Source organism: Cylas formicarius, unplaced genomic scaffold (genome assembly GCF_029955315.1).
Source record: "Cylas formicarius isolate icCylForm1 unplaced genomic scaffold, icCylForm1.1 PGA_scaffold_1__22_contigs__length_36826433, whole genome shotgun sequence".
Taxonomy (NCBI): domain Eukaryota; kingdom Metazoa; phylum Arthropoda; class Insecta; order Coleoptera; family Brentidae; genus Cylas; species Cylas formicarius.
Genome location: NW_026844264.1, coordinates 34,196,032 through 34,212,591, shown reverse-complemented (window position 1 = coordinate 34,212,591; position 16,560 = coordinate 34,196,032). Strand labels below are relative to the sequence as shown.

Here is a 16,560-nt window from a genome sequence, read left to right as displayed (position 1 = left end):
GTTGGTGGTGCCTCCGAGTGCTTTCGATCTAACCGCAACCACGCATAATTTGAGAGTGGCGCTTTTTATCTTTAAGCAGGGGCGGTTTTCGTTCGTCATCGTCAATTGATGCGGCGGTTTCAGTCCAGTTGGCCCGAGCCCGGAGTAACATTAAGCAGCCGGCAGGCAGGCACATCGTAGCCGTTTCTCGCAGCAGCAGGCGGTGGCAGGCCGCCTCCGATCGTTCGGACCCTTTGTGAAATGCCGCCACCGAAGCGAAATCTACCGATGGAACTCTTCTGACCCCCGTAGCGCTGTTAACACGTTCGATGTTTAACGTATCGCAAATTTGAATTCTCGAAATACCATTCGAAACTTGGGCGAGAAAAAAAAACAGAACTTTGACAGCTGAAAGAAGTTTCTATCGTTCTATGGTTGATATGTTTTTGTTTTTTTTTTAATATGATCTGCATTTCTTTTAAAAATGATACTTTGTTGTCCGGGTAAAATGGACCTTTAAAAATTTCTAAAAAAGGCTAATCAGTAACTATTTCTGTTGTTAAATACTTTTTAACAAATAATTATAATTATTATATATAACATTATAAATAGGTTCGAAAATTTGGGTAAATTTAGTTAAAGTTAATCAAATATAAATCGACTTAATGGTTAAAAGCCACAAAAAATAATAAAAAGTCACTATACAGAGTGTTTTCGAATCTAATGTCAATCGTTTCTAAGGAAATTTAATTTCTTGATTTTTTTCAATAGGACGTACGGTTTTCACTCAAAAAAATAAAAACCTCTTCTCTACCGGGTTTAGTTTTTGTTTTTAAGTGCAAAAGTAATAATACCTGAATATATTTTAATATGTTTGGAAAACAATATAAGACTTTTAATACTTCTTATTTTTTTTAACCCCTTTTTAGTTTATAGCTTCATAGCCAATAGAAAGGACTTATTATATATTTGTTATTAGTTTTGTTGTGTTATTTGTTATGGTTGTCAGATGAAAATTTCGGAGGCCCAAATGTCATATTGAAATCAACATCCACAAGTCTAAATATGGTTGGCCTGCGGTACCAGCGCAATCGCCGATCTCCTTTTAAGTTTCGTTTTTTTCCTTTTGCGTGAAAATCATTTTCCTCGGTGGCGCTTCCCTCGACGAGTTTCACGTCAGCGGTTCGAGGGGGTGTGGAGCGTGGCGGCACGATGCCAACCGCGGCACGTATTTTGCCGCCCCCGGAGAGACGGACGCAGTCGGGAATGATTAAAGGCCGGCGGCGGCGGCTGCTGCGGGGGCGGGTGGACCCGGAAAGGTAATTAGGCGGAAACGGGGGACCGCCACACCGGAACCCGCCACTTTGTAAACAATAAATTATTTAAATTCGGGCGGACGGGGGGCGTCAAATTCAAAATTGCAGGTCCCGAAATTCCCGAAAAAGCTACGCCGTTCCGCTCGCCTTGTTCTTTTCGATAAACGGGAAAAAATACGTTAAATAGTAATGATAAGCTTTTTTTCTATCATTTTCTACAGTGTCCCCTTCCCTTTCGCCACTTTTCCTATTGTACTCTATAGTTTCATAGCTAGCAGGAAGGAGTTATTATGTTTAGGCATCTATTATATCTATTAGAGATATAGAAAGATATTAAAGAGAGTATTTTTCAAAAATTGTTTCTTTATTTTTCAAAATTGATGCTGTAATTTGCTTAAAAAACAGTCTAGGGCTTTTATTATTTCTTAGCAAATAAAAAGAAGGTATTATTTATTCTTATATGCATCAGATAAACATTATTTGGAGAATTAGTAGATCAAGTAGAGAATTAGTAAGACATTAAAGACAACATTTACTTAAGACTTAATATTTTTTACGTTTACGTACAAGCTATAAGCTATAAATTCTTTTAGCTAGTAGAAAGGAGTTATTATATAATATACTGTCTTTATATATATATATATATATATATATATATATATATATATATATATATATATATATATATATATATATATATATATATATATATATATATATATATATATATATATATATATATATATATATGATGACACTATATTCCGGGATATCATCCGTTCGCTCGTTGAACTCCGACTGGAATCCTGCAGACGTTTCGCCAAAATCTCACTTGGCATCTTCAATGCTCGCACTCCGAACACTGCGAAGTGTTTTCATTTCATTCAACTCCATTGTAGTTTATGAATTATTCTCATATATTATCATATTATTTTTATATATTCTTGTGTACATCAAAGAATCAGTAAGAATTATTAAGACGTTAACATTTACTTAAAATAATTTCCTTATCTTTCAAATTCAATGCAGTAATATCTAACAATTTCTCTTAACAGTAAGGGGTCTAGTATCAAGAATAGTTATAATTACAATTATTTTTCACTTTGAGATTCATTTATTTATAAAAATTTTCTTAAGTTTTTTGTAACTCCATGTAGACTATAGCTAGCAGATAGGAGTGATTAAGTCCTATGCTCTGTCTTATATACAGATAAATATTACTTAGACTCATTTGTAGTCTATAGCCTCATAGCTAGCAGAAATGAATTATTGAGTCCTGTATTTTTTCTTATATATATGTCAGATGAATATTATTTATATCTATCTATCTAGTAAGATATTAAAGACAGCATTTTTTTTAATCGTTTCATTGTCTACATAATTTGCACCAAAATGTATAATGAGTAAATCGTTATTGAACTGTCAAATATACGTTTTTAATCTTCATTATAATGATTTGCTGGCATTTTTTGCAATACTTTCAAATATTTAAAAAACTTTTCAAAATAGAGATCTTTATGTCTGTCCTATAATATGCATAATATTTCGAAAAAGTTAGGAAAACCTTTTTTTTATATCTCTTCAAATAAGAAAGTCTTTTCGGTATAGGAAAAGGTCGAACAGAAAAAAAAAACACGATCTTTGATATTTTGGGGAAAAAATCACGTCATCAGATCGAGTCGCTCTTCAGCCGATAAGCACAGCAGCCCTGGCGATAAAAAAAAGGCGCCAACGCATAAATTTCGAGCCGGCGTCCCCCCACCCCGCCCCTCCCGCCACCATTTACGTATCGGTTCTCCCCCGCTCCGGAGCCCCCGCCGCCGCCACCCCCAGATCGAAAATTGGACCGGAGCCGAATTTAAATCAGGCGGCAGATATGCCTCGCGGCCAAAGTTCCGTCGAGAGTCCAGAGACCCGGAGAATGACAGGCGGGAAGCGTTTCGGATCCGGAGAAAACGAACCCGGCGGGGTGGAGGGCCGTTCCAGGGGCGGCGCGGACGTTTTTATACAGTTCGCACCCTCGGATGCTGAAAAAAAAAGAAGGGTTGTTAAAGGTCAAAATATATCAACAACCTTGTTAAGTCGTTGAAGTAGAATGAAAAATATACAGGGTTATTCGCGGTGAGTGTCCTATTAGACGTTTATGGACGGTAAAACCCTGAAATGTTGGTTACTTATATAAGCGAATGCAAGCAACCTATGTAAAATATTTTTGGCTATGCGGTGTTGCCAGATATACTGGTAACGTTTATTAACTTTCGTTTTTTAAGTGGAACACCCTGTATATTATTACATTTTTAGATTCTGCGAAGCATTCTGGATTTTTTTTTATGTAACATGTACCTATCTGGAACATTTTCTTTTAAGACATTTGGCAACAAACAACCCGACATAAAGTAATAATTTTTTTCGCCACCCGTACGGCAAAACACTTCAATTTTTGGTTGCCGTTTCCTTATTAAATTACTTATAAGCAGTGGCAGACTATGGTGTATTTATCATCCCTGTTTTCGATTTATAAGCAAAAAACCAAAATATTGCAATTAAGGCGAATTAAAGTAATCACATATCATCTGGGTAGCATGCATGATCATTATCATTATTATTTCAAGATATTGTCTACCCGTTTTATTAAAATACTTCAAAAAATCGAAGTACCAATACAAACTCTGAGGTGTATTTTTGACATCTTTACAATTTTTTCTTTATCATTTCTTATAATAGGTTTTTTTTTAAACGAAACCCGCTCAACGGATTGAAAAAAATAAAAAAAATTAATTTCTTTAGTGGCCTACCATCGATGCCTGACAAAATAGACAGGTGAAATTTGTGAACAGGTGTGTAGAATTTCATTAAAATGTATAAAGTGCAAATTACAGATATTAAGAAAATATATTTTATTTTTGAAAACTGTATCCCAAAAGTTAAGACGTTTTTCTTTTTAAAATACCTCGTATATTTGTATCTTCAATTTTAAAGTGTTTTCAATTTTGCCCATATTTACAAAATTTGAAAAAAAAAATATTTTTATATTTTTTTTGTTTCTAATAATCGTAATAATCGTATTGTTATTATGCTATTATCTCAGGTTTTACATTGCCATATAATGAGTTCCAATCTCCAGTTGACTTTCAGAAGAACTTCTAAATCTGTGATGGATTCAAAATTGGCGGTCGATAATGATGTCGCCACTATGTGATTTACAGTATCTTGAGATGAATTTAAAAATAAAATTACTACTAAGTTTAAGTATTTTAAAACTAGACATTTTTTGCTGTTGTTATTTTAAAGCGCTTTTTATTTGACTAGCTGTTCCAATGATTTTTTTACAAGCGTCACTAAATATAATAGTAAAATACTTTTTTATACTCCCTTCGGTAAAATACCTAATTTGCCACCGATCTAGCGTTCATTAAGCACTCGCTCCGCTCGTGTCAAATAAAGTCGTGAGTCAAATGCCGTTTACCGCACTTGTTGCATAATATACTATTTTTTGGTATTAATTTAGCTTTTGTGATTTTTTTTTGAGTGAATTTTAATACATTCAAAGGTACTGCTCGCTTTTAGATGCAGGTAATCAGGCTTCTTCATTCTATTATTAAAGTGGTAACGCAAAAATGTCTCGATATGCAAATTGCTTTAAAGGTAAATCTCCAGAACAAATCTTGTTATAAGGATCTTCTATTATTATGGTATCCGGCAATCCCAATAAAATAATTTTAAAACAATTATAAAATAAATTTAGCACATCATATTTTGTCGCGGATACTTCCACAGGGTGCCGTAATACTTTTTGCAAAACTCGTGGATTTCTTCTGCGTCGGTTTTTGTTGCATCCAACTTGCTTCTTCAGAGCTTAATTGAAACAGTTTCACCTGAGTTCTGAAGAAACCAACAGGATGATCGGCAAAACGTTAGCAACTTCGACTCTACAACGAAACCTTTAAAAATGTTTCATTAATCAGTTTCATCGACTACTTATGGCACTTTAATAAAACATATCAGTTTCTAAGGCATAGTGATGGTCTTGGGTAGCTTTATTCGACATTTTGCGCTTAAAAGAAATAACGATAAAGCAACTATATAACTATTTAGTCGAATAACAAAACGTATGCGCTATTTATGGTAAAGTATACGTCTACCAAAAATATAGTGCTTTTACCACCGACCCCTTGATTAACTTTGCCTACCGCAGCCCCTTTTAGAACACATGCCGAGCAGACCCTTACTCTTAAAAAGAATGTTGTTTACAAATCAAAGAACTATGTAGAAGACAGGCACACCAGACAAAAATGATTATTTGCAAACTTACCTTTAATCCAGTGAAAACAGCCTCGCAGTGTTAAAGCTAGAGAATCGGGTACATAAATACGTACTTACTGGAAGGATCCCAGTCAAATACCTCCATAATATATAAGAACAATTGCAATTTAGATTAAACTCTTAAAAACTAACCATATCAGTTAATGTTAAAATAAACGCTTCTACTTATTCGAAAATACACGCAGCATGAATGCTTAATCAAATTTAAATTAAATATTCGTTACGGTCCATCTACTTACAAGACCTACTTAGTAAAAACATCAAAGCAATAAATGCACTATATTTTTGGTCGTATTATATCTGGGATTGACAATAAAATACAACAAATTCTCTACTATTGCAAAAAAAAAATAGAAAACCGACAAAGAATGCAAATAATAATAATAAAACCGTCAAATTTTCAGAACAATCTGTCCTCCGCGATTTTTGTCGTCGCCGTCCCCCGAAGAACAAAAGCCCGCCGAATTATCGCTGCCCCCCGGGGGGGCAAGACCCCGTAAGTCATTAGCGAGCGTTTTTCTCCGTTACGCTATCGGGTTTCCGCCGCCGCCGCCTCCTCCCCCTCCGCCGGACACACAATGCCCGCCGCAGGGGCGGGGGACGAACGGGTGGGGTTCCGGTGGGCGGCGACCCGCCCGCACCGCCACCGATGACGGAGGCTATGCGGGATTATGTATGCCGCCGACGAAAGGTCGTTATTTATATTGCGGGAGGCGGCGGAAGGCGCCGCCGCCCCCGGGAATTGCGTAACGGACGTGCCTCGGAGAGATTGTCTTAATTTTTGGGCTAACCGAAAATGTACAGGGTGGTCGTGATTGGAGTGTTTTAACAGGAAACGGCTATTTCTGAACTAGATGGAGCAAAATCGACTTCACGTCAAGGGCTCGATTTTTTGGGAAACATTTAATGGCGATACCTTCATTACCGATCGAGATATAGAGCGTTTTTCAATTGTCATTTCATTATCACTACTCAGATTTTTTCTACAGTTGTCGTTGCCGACAAATGTATTCTTGAGTGACAAGGCCAGGTATATTTCTTTCTTTTTGATTCATTTCTGGAGTGTTGACCATTTGTGGCAGTATTTAGTGTGTATATGAAGGTTTAATCACTAGAAAACTTATTAAACAAGAAGGTTTAAAAGAAACCTGTCTATTGACAAGAACGCCAATATCGTTGACAAGGGATACCATCAATGGTGCAGAAATGAGGAAATCGAATACACGTAACGATTTTCAAACTCACCGTATAGGAAAACATATTGTCTTTATCAACGCGAAGTTGTTCCACTTTACATAAGTAATCATAATAACAAGAATAGCACTTTATTCCAGCAGGTAACATAACCCAATTACAGGAAATATTAAATATAAATCAAGCAATTTATATATATATATATATATATATATATATATATATATATATATATATATATATATATATATATATATATATATATATATATATATATATATATATATATATATATACAGGGCACGTAAAAACTAATCTTGAATCCATCACAATATAAATCGCAGTGCGATGATATTGAAGGTATAACACACATATTGTAAATATATGAAATATGAAAATGGATATTAGACCTGGATCACGAAAGTTGATTGATGCCTCCCTTCCAGTAGAAAATGAAACAGATTGCATGTCTCTGGGCAAGTTCAGAGGCAGATGATCAAGTCCCCTCTCAGGATAGGAACCGTCCTCCCTGAACATTAGGTACTTCTTAGCAACATTCTCCACACACTCTCAATGGAAGGAGTGTGTCAGTTATATATTGGTGAAATTAAAAAATAAAGATTAGGCAACAGATCCATAATTTGCCTTGTCTCCAAAGGTTGGTTGATTCCACTCAAAACCATAATGACCACAACACACTCTGGGTCAGAAGTCAGAAGTGGTGTATATATATTTCTAGCTATGAATTTATTGTATATATTTAATGTCAATGTTTTTTCAGTGTAATTTAATAATATTATATCCACCTAAATATACAAAAAATGTTTTATTATTACCAAAAGCTTTGAGAGTCCAATGTCCTTTAATACCTACCCGCAGGTAACTTCCATAATTGCGGGCAAAAGTCAGCAGGATGAAGATGGAGATAGACAAGTGCGGTAAACGAAATTTGAGTCACTAACGTCAAAACTGGCAAACGTCAAAATACAAGCCGCGCGGTAACATCTCCGAAACAATCCGATTGCTCCCAAACCAGTGCGGTAAAATCCCGGAAATGTCCGAAGGGGCTCGGTTCCGTGGGACAAGAAACTCACGTGGTAAAGTGACGCTTTCCGCACTCTAGATCGGTGTGTAATTGGGTATTTTACAGAAGAATTGAATAATACTGGCCCCAAAACGGATCCCCGGGGCACACCATAATGTTTTTTTTACTATTAGTGTTATTAATTTGCGTTCTTTCGGTAATTTTTAAATAGTTCCCAAGCCAAGCTGTCTTTTTCTTCTTTTTTTTTTTGCTGCAAAATTTCTAATAAACATTTTCTTATTTATTGAATATTTAAAAAAAAATAAGATTTTTTTTTCATCGTAGGTGGCGGCGGCGCGTCGCGGCGCCCTATAAATATTAAAGAAAATAATAAGCACGTGACGACGACGTAGGGCAAAGGGAGACGACGACTAGGGAGAAACAGCGCCCCTTATATATAATACGCACCCTCCGGGGGGGCTTCCCGGGCGCCACTTCTATCTCGAGCCGGGGGGATTAGGGCCGCGTTTTAGGAGGATTTGTACCGGGTGCCCTCAAATATTATTGCGGATATCGGGGGCGGCCGCCGCCGCCCCCCTCCCTCGTCAAAAATCTCGCCGAAATTAATTAAAAAGGAACGAGGCGGGGGTGGGACTGTTTTCGTACTCGGGCGTCGCGACGCCGACGCCAATTTTAAATTTTCAACCCCATACATTGACCACCAAAATTAAAGCATCACTTCTAGTGTTGGGGCTGGCCAATTGACCACTTCTTAATTAACTAGTCAAATTCGATCAAAATGTTGCTTCTAAAAGTAAATTTATACTATTAAAAGAATCACATTTCGCACAAAAAAATGTAGTTGTACGTAACAAAGATAAGCAATTAAAAAATGTAAAACTTAAAATGCTCTTTGAAACGCGTTGTCATTGGCTGTGACCGGTTGTGACGTCAATTCGCTCGTTTGATTACGCGCCAACCGGACGATAGGCTTCTCTATGCCATTAAAGAACGACAACGCAGGCTAAAGTGACACTCAAACATAATGTTGATAAAAGGCAACGGTTTTTATTTTCTGTTAGACGAATAAAAACTTTATCTGGCGTTTTTTGTGTTTCTTCCATCATTATCATATAAAGCACACTGAGCACAAATACAAACAAACAAACGAGCCATAAATAAACGTAAATAATATAATTCTCCGCCCATAAGCTGAGAATAACACTATAACATGTGGCCATGTCTATCAAGAAGCAGCGGTATGACGTCACGATCATTCCCGCGCGTTTGGTGTCCTTTAAAAGGAATAGCCGGGTATCACAACGTGAATTATTTATTGCAGTATTGGGTTTTGATATTTGGCATGCCATATTTCCATACATAAACAAATGTATTTAAAAAAAAATGTTCAAGTTCCCTATTGTAGAATGTTATCTATAATCAAAATGTCGTCATTGGTACTGTATGGATAAATAGCTCATCTAACCACCCTCAAGAAAACATTATAAGAATTATAATTTAACAATCATACATAATTGAAAAAAATAGGAATTCGATTGATTATTTATATACTTAATGATAGGACTCATTCTCTTCTCATTAACAACACATAGTGTTTTTTTTGTTTTATACGTCACTTGGAAAAAAACTTGGCTACTAATCCTACATTTTGTTTTTTTATTTTCCTTGACATCTCTAATATCAAACTAGGCACATTTTACTCGCTCCGCCTCTATTTTCGGGCGGTCCATATCGATTTTGTTTTTGCAATATTTTTGCGATTTTAAGTGTTCCGCGACCACTTTTTAGCCTAGTTCTGGTGTTGTTGATGGTACTATATGACCTTAGAAGAGGACAAGCTCCGTCTGCTATGATCATTTATTAACAACTTTGGGAGGTTAAGTTGTCCTTAAACTCCACAAAAAATGTTTCGACATTTTGACATTTCGACGCCCCCACGTCATTTTGGTATTATCGTGACGTCACGTAAGCGCACGTATTTTTAGCCGACTGCCGCCCCCGCTGGGGTCGCCATTAGCGCCGCCCCCCGCCGCCCCCGGTTAACACGGTGTCGCGCGTTTCACGTGCGGAAGCCCACGGTAATGACGCGGGCGGGGGCGGGTGGGTGGGTTCCGCCACCGCCACCGCCACCGCGCCCGGCGTCGGGGGCTCGTGGGAGGGGGCGGAGGCCGACGGGGGCGGCAGAGAACAGGTTGGCCGGTAAATGAGCAGTAATAGAGCCGCGCGAGGGCGGCCGCGGGGAGGCGGGGGCGTAAAGGGCGACACACTGAGGTCGACGTCGGGGCGCGTCGTTTGCACCAGGAAACCGGCCCTAACAAAAGGAGAACGTGCTTACATAACGGGGAACTGGTATAAATAAATAAATCCTTTATTTGCAAACAATAATAAGAATAATATTTGTTGACTACTTACATGGTTTGTAGCAGGTCATATAAGTATACCGGGTGACACAAGAAAGTGGGAACACTATGTAACTCTTAAACGGTTTGAGATAGCGATTTGAAATTTGGAACGGTTAACATAGCTTGAAAGTCCAATTTTTTACACGATGGAGGCAATGCTTGCACTTGCGGTTTGAGCAGAAACGACAGTAACTTTTTAATTTTAAATGGGGCAACTTATATTTTTTTGCATTTTTGGATTCAGAAGGAAGGACAAAACCAAATAAGTTTTTTCATAAAAACAAAATATTAAGTAGGTGGCTTAGGTGGCATTTTAAATCTGACCAACTTGACAATTAATAATGAATAGAACCAAAGCCACCTAAGTAATATTTTGTTTTTATAAAAACGTATTTATTTATCGGGATTTTTCCTTCCTGTGTGCTTATTTTTATAAATGTTGCAAATTGCGATTATATTAAGAACCCTTTCCTAATAAAATGTACATGTACATATGTTTAAATGATCATTTAAAACAGGCCAATCGGACTGTTATTGATTTGCCAAAATGTTCAAAAACCATTGTTTCTTTTAAATACTTTATTACATGATTTTTTTAAATAAAACTTTGTAGTGTCCTTTTGTCATGTTTGAATAAAAAACAGTTTTTTTATGGGTATAGCTTTACGAAAAATTGGTTACTACCATTCAAAATAACTGTAAAAAAATCCCCTTTTTTTAAAATTATACAACAATCGACTAAAGACTAGCCCGAGAATGATTCTTGCCAAAAGTCAAAATTCCATTTCTGGACTATCTTTTGTTCAATTGTTGTGTAATTCTGGGAAAGAATTGCGGACGTTTCTCGCTAAAACCAGACCCAAAAAAACATTTTTTTTCGGCTCTTCTGCTTGACAAAAGATCACTATGAAGTTTTATTAAAAAGAAATCACCGAAACATGTGAAATGAGAGGTGTAATGTAGTTTTTAAATGTATGCGCAGACATCAAGAGTTTTTAACACAAGGTCGTACGACTATTAAAGAGTATTACAATACAAAGAAAACGGCGAGAATTGTGAGAACACAATTCATGGATTTTGCATCAGGATAATGCACCTGCTCACTGTCTAACTTATTGGTCAAAAATATCATGCCTCAACCACCATATTCGCCGGATATGACTCCATGCGACTTTTTCCTGTACCCAAAACTCGAGGAACCCATGAAAATCAGGAGGTTTGGAACAATTGAGAAGATAAAGAAAAAATCGCTGGAAGAACTCAAGGCTACACCAGAAAGTTCTTACCGGAAGTGTTATATCTGAAGTGGATTACTTTGAAGGGGACAACATTGATTTTGATGAATAAATAAATACTTTTTGATAAAACCTAAAAGTCTCCTTTCTTTTTGAACGCACCTCGTCTACAGGGGTTTTCACTTAAAACTCCGCACGCCAATGAGTCCAAAACGAAAAGAAATATTTAATTTATGTAAAAAGTAGTGAAAGTGTGGGGTCAAGTAGATATTTCCTAAAGTTTAAAAAATTCGACGCCTGCAAAGAGCTGGGCGTCGCGACGCGTCGAAAAATTATTCGATTGCAGAGACTTTGGAAATACGCGCATACAAAAGTACATATTATTTAAAAACTTTTTTGTTATTTACTCAAACTTATTTACTTTACCCGTTTCTAAGTTATACCGATTTAAAGTAAACATTTCTTGATTAATAAAAAATGTGATTAACGCTTATTTTTACAAGTATGCCATGAATGTTAGTTACTATGGCAACCATTGTTATCGCAGTTGTTTTAAGTGCAATTACAAACGTAAGTTGTTATTGCTGTATCAAAAAATTGACACATTTTGTCACAAGAAATATCCAAATTTGTTCGGTTTAAAAAAAACTAAAAATTATTATGTGAAAATGGGGTAATTTAGCAATGAGGAAGAAGTAGACATGTTACTGGTGTTTGGAGAATGCAGATGCAATTGTAGAGAAGCAAAAAGAGTTTACGCACGGCGTTATCCGCATAGAAGAGTCCCCGATGCAAAAACCTTTTCAAGTTTATGTAAAAACTTAAGAGAATATGGCAGCTTCATAAAACCTAAAAGAGATAGGAACAGGACGGCTACAAATGATGAAAATACTGCTGCTGTAAGTCAGCAGGTTGATAATAACCCCGTGGAGAATTCTACATAGAAACTCTTTTCACCCGTACAAAAGTAAACTAGTTCATAAACTAGAACCAGGCGATTATGCTAGAAGAATGCATTTCTTAGCGACATTGTCCGATTTGTATAACCAAGATGCAAATTTTCTCTCGAAAATTTTATGGGGTGACGAAAGTCGATTTCAAAATAATGGAATCGTTAATAGACACAACTGTCGTTTTTGGTCCGAAAACCATCCTCGTTGGATTACAGAAAGAGGTAACCAACGAATTTTTAGTATCAATGTTTGGTGCGGCATATTAAATGGATTCCTTATTGGACCTTACTTTTACGAAGGAACTTTAAATGCAGATCGCTATTTAAGATTTCTTCAAACTACACTTCCGGAACTATTAGAAGAAGTGCCTCTTGACACTAGAATGAATATGTGGCTACAGCAGGATGGAGCGCCTGCACATAATGCCCAAATAGTAACGAGGTATTTGAACCGAGAATATCCCAATAGATGGTTTGGTACTAATGGACCGGTAAGGTGGCCGGCGAGGTCCCCGGACATTACACCACCAGATTATTTTCTTTGGGGCTACCTAAAAAACGTTATCTATGAAGAACCTATCGAAGATATGGCTGATCTCATTAACAAAATTAGTGCAGCGTGTGCCGCTATCACAAGAAGGACTCTCCTACAAGTGACCCAAGCTCATCTGTTAAAAGTTTTTGATAGTTGTGTTCGAGCAGATGGACATAATTTTGAACAAAATTTTTGAAATGTCTTATTATGTAGTTAATTGCAATAATAATTTTGGTTATTAACTTGTAGGTATTTTACTGTTTTTTCATTTATTTATCATGTTATCAGAACTAAATCGATAAAAAATAATAAATAAAATCATACTAAAATAGTGGAAATCTATTGTTTGTAATTGCACTTAAAACAACTGCGATAACAATGGTTGCCATAGTAACTAACATTCATGGCATACTTGTAAAAATAAGCGTTAATCACATTTTTTATTAATCAAGAAATGTTTACTTTAAATCGGTATAACTTAGAAACGGGTAAAGTAAATAAGTTTGAGTAAATAACAAAAAAGTTTTTAAATGATATGTACTTTTGTATGCGCGTATTTCCAAAGTCTCTGCAATCGAATAATTTTTCGACGCGTCGCGACGCCCAGCTCTTTGCAGGCGTCGAATTTTTTAAACTTTAGGAAATATCTACTTGACCCCGCACTTTGACTACTTTTTACATAAATTAAATATTTCTTTTCGTTTTGGAGTTATTGGCGTGCGGAGTTTTAAGTGAAAAACCCTGTATAAATACGTGATAATATAGGAAGAATGCCCTTTTCACCATTTTCCATCTAGTAGGCAAATTTTTAGGTTTGACCAACCCTGTATGATTCAGAATTAATTTCAATCTTAAGAAATAATGGACGGTACCTAATGGCTCCGGTGCCGTAGTAATAGAAATTAAATTGAAGCTATTGTTTTGGTCGAAAAACAAAGAAAATAATTAATTTTTCGAAAACCCAGATAGCTATAGAAACGTATTATGCAAAAACAGTCGGATCGGAAAATATCTCATTTAAAAATTCTTTGTCGATGCTACTTTTTCGAAGATGCGGCATCTTCGCAGAGCGAATAATATTTAAGATCGATTAAGCGTCGCCGCTGGTGGAACTGACCAAATTTTCGGAACCATCCAACACCGTATACATTTTTTTTACTCGCAAACGTATTTTTTAATGCTTTGTATAGCGCAAGTGGTCCATAAAATTCCGCACGGTATTCTCAGTGTGCCTTGGACCATGGACCATAGAAAAATTAACGACGCGATCGAGTCTGACGGCTCGTTTGTAGGCGGCCGTGATCGCGAACGACATTTCTGACTTTACGTCTAATGTCGCCCGTACACGGTGTGTGGTTTGACGCGTTTCGGTGCGGAAAAAGCGTGGGCTCGAGCTTCCGGTGCAAACAAACCGATCGGTCACGTTTCGACGACACGGCTGGGCAGCGTTGGCGTCGGGACGTGGGCTTCGGCGGCGGCGGCGGCGGCGGTGGCGCGTGTCTGACGCGTCTCGTGTCTAACAAGCGGCCCACCCGGCGGCGCCCCGCGTTTCGACCGCATGCCTGCGGTCCTCAAAATGTTGCCGTCGCGAAAAAACGGCAATACAACTACAGTCAAAATAAATATCCAATAGGCATACAGTGACCATACGTCCCGTTTTGAACGGGACCGTCCCTTTTATAGGTCACCTGTCCCGTTGTCCCCAAACAAAGCTCCGGGACGCAGAATTGTCCCGTTTTGTGAAACAGCGCGAAAATTTAAATCATGTAGCTCACGAAACGCGCGCGGGCAGGGATTCACAGACGATTCGCATCACTGTCGATCGGTGATCAAGTATCAATAGATAATAATTTGACAAAAAAAGTCGTGGCATTTTGTGGTGACAATGCTAATGTCAATTTTCGAGGTATAGCTAGGCGAGGAACTAACAATGTATTAGCCAAGTTACAATCTCTGAAAAAACCGTTGATAGGTATTGGATGTGGAGCCCATATAATTCACAGCGCAATAAAATCCGCTGCAGATGATCTACCTTTAGACTACGAAAGCATTATTGTCAAAACATATTCATTTCTTTATATTTACACGGTTCGAGTGGAAGCTCTCAAGGAGTTTTGCGCTGAAGCTGAAATAGAACGTCACCAAATGCTTGGCTACAGTAAAACCAGGTGGCTTGCGCTTATGCCTGCTTTGGAGCATTGCGCATTGAGCATTGAAAAATGTCCCAAATTGTTGAAAAACTTTTTTGAAGATCCCACGTCAGAATTATGGCTTAATTTTTTACACGCTCGGTCAGCAAGTTTTCATCAAGCTGTATTGAAGGTCGAGGGTCAGACTGTATCGGCAATGCGGCAAAAGAAATCAATCATCTCAAAGACAATTTGGCACAGAAACAGATCAACCAGTTTCTTCCATTTACTGTTCGTAGTTTAATTGTGAAACTAAAAGATAATGGCACTAATATTAATGAAGACTTGGTGAAAAATACGGCAACAGAATTTTATAAAACTAGCCTCGAATAATTGGAACAGTGGACTTGCTTTCTTACTAAAGAAATAGAGATATTTAATTGGGCAGATTTAAGAAAAGTACTCGCATGGGAAGATATTCAAAACGCAGTGGATATATTGATTGAAAATGGATATATTCACTGCAATACACATTAATTTCAAACTACGTCACTACCCAAAAAATTACCGAATGGGGTAATTTAAAAGTCTCCACGGAAACTCGTTGGGTGGAAATATTCAAACACTTTCGTTCTAACAATCTTAAACATGAAAATTTTTGTATTTTAATTGAATACATTTTATGTCTACCTGGAACGAATGCTCCAGTAGAAAGGGTCTTTTCTCTCATGAACAAACTGTGGACATCCGAAAAAAATCATTTACAGGTTCCAGTGTTGAAAGCGATGTTGATAACTAAGGTTAATGTAAAAAAAAACGTGCCCAAGAATTTTATTCTTATTTAAAGTCATCGCAAACTTTATTAAAGCAAATTTGTTCCTCTGAAAAGTATAAAAACAATTTTAAAAAAATGCGTTGCATATATTTTAATAATTATTGACAGATCAAAGTTCCTTGATTAGTTAGATTGATTATTTTTTAATTACTTAATTAATATGAAAAGAATTATAGTGTATAATTCCATTAAGTGACACTTATTCTAAATAAAGAAAATTAAAAAGTTGTGTTTATTTTCTTTGTTAGCCTGAAGGCTAAATGTAAAGGTCTGGCGGGAAATTTAAATTTTAAACAGTTTTTAAATATCGATTTAGAGTAACGAATGAATATAAGGAAGGACAACAGTAGGCATGTGTGCGATTGCTTTCGGCTTCATTGCTCTTGGAAGGTTTTGGTGAAGTGTATTTTGTGATGGAACGCTTAATTTCTTTAATGTGAAAATTATTAGAGAGGTAAGGTGTTTTAATTGTGGGTTCAGTGACTCGGGCTGAGATAGTTTTAGTAAACAAGAGAGTTGATAACCAATGATCTTTGGGCCGGATGGTGATGCATTAAGGTGTCGGTCTGTATGTGTGTGCGTAGGTTTTCCGCAAACACAATGACCCAATGTTAG

At 36.9% G+C, this 16,560-nt stretch overlaps 2 protein-coding genes across 2 annotated transcripts; one reads left to right on the top strand and one right to left on the bottom strand.

Moving 5' to 3' along the window:
* Positions 1 to 1,191: 1,191 nt before the first annotated feature.
* LOC132697178 (proline-rich protein 2-like) lies at positions 1,192 to 6,368 on the top strand. The gene is made up of 3 exons (XM_060662472.1): positions 1,192 to 1,298; positions 3,021 to 3,305; positions 6,023 to 6,368. Exons 1-3 carry the CDS (start codon positions 1,192 to 1,194, stop codon positions 6,366 to 6,368), a joined length of 738 nt encoding a protein of 245 aa, XP_060518455.1.
* Positions 6,369 to 9,870: 3,502 nt separating this feature from the next.
* LOC132697177 (ras-associated and pleckstrin homology domains-containing protein 1-like) lies at positions 9,871 to 15,180 on the bottom strand. The gene is made up of 4 exons (XM_060662471.1): positions 15,067 to 15,180; positions 14,309 to 14,543; positions 10,270 to 10,333; positions 9,871 to 10,168 (listed from the first exon to the last, which is right to left on the bottom strand). The coding sequence occupies exons 1-4, from the start codon at positions 15,178 to 15,180 to the stop codon at positions 9,871 to 9,873; spliced, it is 711 nt and encodes a 236-aa protein (XP_060518454.1).
* Between the last annotated feature and the right edge of the window lie 1,380 nt (positions 15,181 to 16,560).